Raw genomic sequence first — 6,000 nt, forward strand, 5'->3', positions numbered from 1 at the left:
CCAGGTAATTCACTACACATTTAAAGTTTGAGAAGCACTGGCCTAAAGAACAGGCAATATTAGTTGATAAAATCAGTGCTTCTCTAAGGCTATTGCATAGTGATTCTCAATACTCAATATAACCACCCCTCATATTCACAAAGAAGTAAAGTTATTATGAGTTATGATAGCAGCTGTCCAAGACTTCACTCACTGAAGAGCATCAAGGCGGTCAGAACAGAGGGGGAGGTTGGGAGGAGAGGCCCCAGAAAAGATAGATGCAGAGCAACTAAGCAAGGAGGGAAGAGGGTTCCCATGGACATCAAAGACCTGGTAATATTTTGATGCAATAAACGTTGAGTTAAAGGAGAGGAGAAGGCAATGGAAGCTGAAACTGGGACTGCTTTGTGGAAAAAGAATGGGTATCTGGATAGGGAGTCCTGAGAAGGAATATGACTGCCTAACAATAGTTTGAAAATTTTCAGTGCCAAAATGCTTGCCTTTGAGCTCTAGCCATCTCATGCAATATGGCAATTAGTCCTTGAAGGTAATGTTTTGTCACTCTTGTGTGTGTGCAAAGACTCATTTTTTGTTTTTCAAAAATTGGCTTTGTTTAGATTCATCAGCCCTATGTTGAGGTGTTCTCTCCCTCTCCTCCTAAACTGCCATGTAGCGGTACTGAAAAAAGAGATGTCTTCAGGACTAGGTCTTTATCTTACCCTAAGTACACTTTCCACGACCGAGAAGAAGTTGTTAAAGCCAACATTCGGGATCCCTTGGAAATCATTAAAATAATACGTGAAAATGAACATCTTGGATTTCTTTATGTGATCCCTGCAGTGCCAAGATCATCCATTGAATATGATACATATAATCTAAAGTGAGTTCTTTTTTATGATGCAATTTCTTTAACATAAATATTACAAATAAGATTGCACATATTATTCATAATTGATTGGATATTAATGATAGTGATATCAAATATAATTTTGGTTATTCAATGATAAATGAATCCTAATCACAACAATTTTATATTTTTTCATGTATTTCCTTTTATCTATTTAGAAACATCTATCTTATCTGCACTATTGAGCTTCTCGTATATTTATGTAACATTATGCCATATATTTTTAATCAGTATTACAAATGTATTTTTGATATTTTATGATTACTGAGGAAAGAGGATGGCAATATATAAAAAGTAGATGAACCACGATTTGTTTTTCACGTTACTTCATCTTTGCTTTATAGAGTAGAAATAAGGATTGTTTAATAAAATGAGCTTGATAACTTAGAGATTCATATAGATGAATAATGTATACACTTACTTTCTGTCTGTTGTTGCCACACATTTGTTGTTGATATAATTGAAAGTCACATAATTGTGAGTCTGAAAGTTGCTTTATAGTGCACTACAACAGATAATAGTAGAACTTAAAGATGATACTGGCTTTCCTCTGTTACTTAGTTGGGCTGACAGCTGTTCTTGAGACAGTCTTTTCTTGATGGTGATAAGTTTAGCTTCACCACCGAATTTATTGAGCTACCTTCCCCATTCACGGCTCTCTTATTCTCCCTTATTCAGCACCATAGTTTCAATTGAGAAGATGACACTGAGGGCAGCTCTCCTGCTGCAGAAAATGGATAGAGAAGAAAAACGTTTTAATCAAAATTTAAAATGACAGATTTGTTGTAAATCTTAAAGAGCTTAACAGGAGTGAACAGTAACTTGTAGGAAGAACAGAAATGCTTATGAAAATGCAGTTGTTCAGCAAAATTTGTTGAGCATGATCTCTGTAGCAGGAACTGTTTTACGTGCTTGAGACACATTAGTAAACCATATCAAAATTGTTGCCCTCATGGAACTGACATTTTAGCAGAGAATGGCAATAATAAACCATACGTGAGTAAATTACATAGAATACTAAAATGTGATAAGTATTGGAAGAAAAAAATAGAGGCAAAGAGGATTGGGAGTGCTGGGGAAGAGGTGAATTAACTGGGGTGGTCAGGGTGGGCCTCATGGAGAAGCTGTCATTTGAACAAGGACTTGATAGAGAAGAAATGAATTATGTGGTGGTGCAGTTATGGGCATTCCAGGCAGCAGGAAAATGAATACAAACGTCCTGAACTGGGAGCAGACCTGGCATGCTCAAGGGGCAAAGAGGAGGCTGGTGTGACTACAGTAGAGTGAACAAGAGATAAAGGATATATCTATAACACAAGACCTTGTTGGCTACAACAATGGAGAACCGTGGAAGGATTTTGGACAGAAAAGTGTCATGATCTGATTTACATTTTTAAAGGAACCATTCTGGCTGCTGTGTGAAGAAAAGGCTTTGAGGAAACAAGGGTTGAAAAAGGAAGACAAATTGAAGGCCGTAGATACTCAGGCGAGAAAGAGACCGGGGATGATGATGAAGTGGTAAGAAATAGGTCTGCTTCTGAAAACAATTTAAAGGTGAAGCCAATGGGATGTCTTTACAGACATTATGTAGGGTAGACAACCAGAAAGGAGTACAGGATGAGTTTAATGATCCAGTTGTCTGAGCAAGAGGGGTAGAGTTGCTATTGACTGTGAACCCTGAAAATCTGAGACAGTTCTCAGTTAATTTAGAAAGTTTATTTTGCCAAGATCATGGATGCGCACCCATGACACAGCCTCAGGAGGTTCTGATGACATAACATGTGCCCAAGGTAGTAGGGGCACAGCTTGGCTTTATACATTTTAGGGAGACATGAGACATCAATTAATATGTGTAAGATGTACATGGATTCAGTCTGGAAGAGTGGGACAACTCAAGGCCAAGATGAAAAAACTCAAAGCGAGGAGGGGGCTGCCAGGTCATAGGTAGATAAGAGACATTCCTTTGAGTTTCTGATTAGCCTTTCCAAATGAAGCAATGAGATATGCATTTATCCCAGTGAGCACAGGGGTCACTGTAAGTAGAATGGGAGGCAGGTTTGCCCTTAGCAGTTCCCAGCCTGACTTTTATCTTTAGTTTAGTGATTTTGGGGCCCCAAGATTTATTTTCTTTTTACAGCTGAGACATGGAAGACTGAATGGAGCAGAATCATCAGGGAAAAATACTTGTTTGGGTTCAGATACATTAATTTTGGGATGTCAAAAGGAGAAGAGATGGTAGACGAAGGAGAATTGAGGTAAAAAAGAGACTTTTTCCAACATGAGAAAATTCATTTTTTTTAAGATGAAAGAATTAACATACAATGTAATTTAAAGCCCTTCAATTAAAAAAAAATCCTTAATAGTATTGTCATTCCTACCACTACTTTACTCCCTTTTATAGTTCTTTGTAAGTTTTTGGTGAAGAACTTGTAGATCTTAAGTGGAAACTGATGGAAAGTGGGTTATTTGGTGATTTTAAAACATAATTCTTGATTCATATGTGAAAAATATTTTCATAGTTTTCTCTTCAAGAAAAAAAAAATCATCTAATAACCCAGATATCAAAGGGTGCTATTTGTGATGTTCATTTTCCACTGTGAGAAGAGCCAAATTTTGCCCCATGTAGAACTGATTCTCATCTACTTACCAGCACAAGCTAAAGGATTGAAGAGGAGACTGAAAACTGCTTTTTTTCAGTTCTGGAGATTCATTTCTAGACTATTGAGCACTTCTACTAGGGAGATTGAGTTGATATTGTTATGCCCAGACCGTTTATTCCCCGAAGAAGACCACCAGAGTCCAGAGTCAAAGCCAAGCGGCAAGGATCTTTACTGCAAGTTCGAACTTGGTCCCTCCGCTCCACAGCATACAAGAGGGCCCTGAACGATGCATGTGCCCACTTTTTATAGCCCGATGTAAACAGGATATGTAAGGTTACAGAGGAACAAGGGAATTCTTTTGATTAACATTTTAAGTTATACATTTAGCAGTTTTCTATTGGTTCCCGCGCTTTCAGTAAAACCACTCCACAAACGGTTGTGACCTTATTGGGGACTCTCCAGTTGGTGTTTGTACTGGGCCCAGGAAGTTGAGACAAATGGAGGAATGTGTTTGTACTGGGCCCAGGAAGTTGAGACAAAAGATATATGGAGGAATGTGTTTGTACTGGGCCCAGGAAGTTGAGACAAAAGATATATGGAGGAATGTGTTTGTACTGGGCCCAGGACTGAGATATATGTTTGATCTCTTTCAATATTTTATGCTTTTTGAACTCACAGAAGTGACACTTAATAGTAATATGTAAGGTCTTATTTAAAAAGATATTTTGGAATCATGGTTTATCATTGGTTTATCATGGTTTATCATTATTACATTTTAGGGTTTGATGTTAAATTTTCCTCCCTAACTTGAACTTGAAATATCATAAACCTTGTGAGTAAAGACAATAATTTGGATGCTATGGAGTTGGCAGCAGCTAAACTGGAAGTTAAACGTAGTATATACTGTGTCAACAAGATGAGGTCATGTTATGCCAAACTCCTTTTAAAAGTAACGTGATAAAATAACTGTAAGGCTGTGAGTTTGCTGTTGAAGAATGTCTTCACTACCCAACAAATGTGGTGAAGCTGTGGAAGCATTTTTTTATAATCTTTCAGTCTAGAGCAATAATCTGTCTCTCTGATAAGTCTATTGATTTTTTTCCAGAAAAATATGTGAACAAAATGCAAAATAATGCTTCTCAATATAGAACTGAGTAAAGGTGAAATTGAGATCTAAACTGTAGAAATCATTTAAAGTTGCACTTCTTATAGCAAAAATGTTTTTGAAACAATATGTCATGCTATTGCTAAAGCACCTATGGCAAGGTATGCTTAGAGAGAAAATAGAATAAGTTATAAGTTATTTGCAAAATTCGCTTATTAACTAACTCTCTGCACATCACTATAAAGTGTGCTGACAGGTATTTTGCTTTAATCACAAATGTGCAATGCAGGTATCAGTGTTTGCCATAAATACAGTACACATATGAGAAAAATATGTTTGACAGTTTTTTTCCAGTTATCACTAAAAACCTGTGCTATAGAAGAGTTTTTTCATTTAGTTGTGAGCAGGGATTTAGACTGCAAAAGGCATATAGGAATCAGTAGTGTCTGAGCACTTAGCTGTGTTCAGCAAGAAAGGTTTGCCCTGCTCAGAGACAACATTCACATACAATAGTAAACCTCTCATTTTTGACTTAGCATTGACAGAGAGTGAAAATTATAGATCTCCTCAAATCGAGGATACTAACTGTATACTTTTCCATGGTCATACAGTGCAATAGCAAGTAAAAGATTTTATTTCGATCATGAAATATGCAGGAAATGAAGAGTAAGATTTAAAACATTTTGTGAAACTAATAATACTAATAAAGACCATTTCTATGATTTTAGGGGGCTTACTCAAGGGTCATGTCTTAGAGATATGTTTAATAGTTTGAGTAGATAACCTATCACGTTGGTGCCAGAATATTTTGAAGATAAGAATACAACACTGGGATTTGGGGCTGACTGAATTCTAGTTTGCTAAGAATGATGGTTTCCAGCTGCATCCATGTCTCTACAAAGGACGCAAACTCATCCTTTTTTATGGCTGCATAGTATTCCATGGTGTATATGTGCCACATTTTCTTAATCCAGTCTGTCACTGATGGACATTTGGGTTGATTCCAAGTCTTTGCTATTGTGAATAGTGCCGCAATAAACATACGTGTGCATGTGTCTTTGTAGTAGCATAATTTATAATCCTTTGGGTATATACCCAGTAGTGGGATGGCTGGGTCATATGGTACATCTAGTTCTAGGTCCTTGAGGAATCGCCATACTGTTTTCCATAATGGTTGAACTAGTTTACAATCCCACCAACAGTGTAAAAGTGTTCCTATTTCTCCACATCCTCTCCAACACCTATTGTTTCCTGATTTTTTAATGATTGCCATTCTAACTGGTGTGAGATGGTATCTCATTGTGGTTTTGATTTGCATTTCTCTGATGGCCAGTGATGATGAGCATTTTTTCATGTGTCTGTTGGCTGTATGAATGTCTTCTTTTGAGAAATGTCTGTTCATATCCTTT

At 37.0% G+C, this 6,000-nt stretch overlaps 1 protein-coding gene across 1 annotated transcript in view; it reads left to right on the forward strand.

Moving 5' to 3' along the window:
* Nucleotides 1–6,000, forward strand: part of LOC113225192 (dynein heavy chain 6, axonemal-like) — a 125,553-nt gene that overhangs the window by 22,599 nt on the left and 96,954 nt on the right. The window contains exon 4 of the mRNA XM_026456430.2: nucleotides 597–859. Coding sequence (XP_026312215.1) covers nucleotides 597–859 — 263 coding nt within the window. The remainder of the gene's footprint in view (nucleotides 1–596; nucleotides 860–6,000) is intronic.

Source organism: Piliocolobus tephrosceles, chromosome 15 (assembly GCF_002776525.5).
Source record: "Piliocolobus tephrosceles isolate RC106 chromosome 15, ASM277652v3, whole genome shotgun sequence".
Taxonomy (NCBI): domain Eukaryota; kingdom Metazoa; phylum Chordata; class Mammalia; order Primates; family Cercopithecidae; genus Piliocolobus; species Piliocolobus tephrosceles.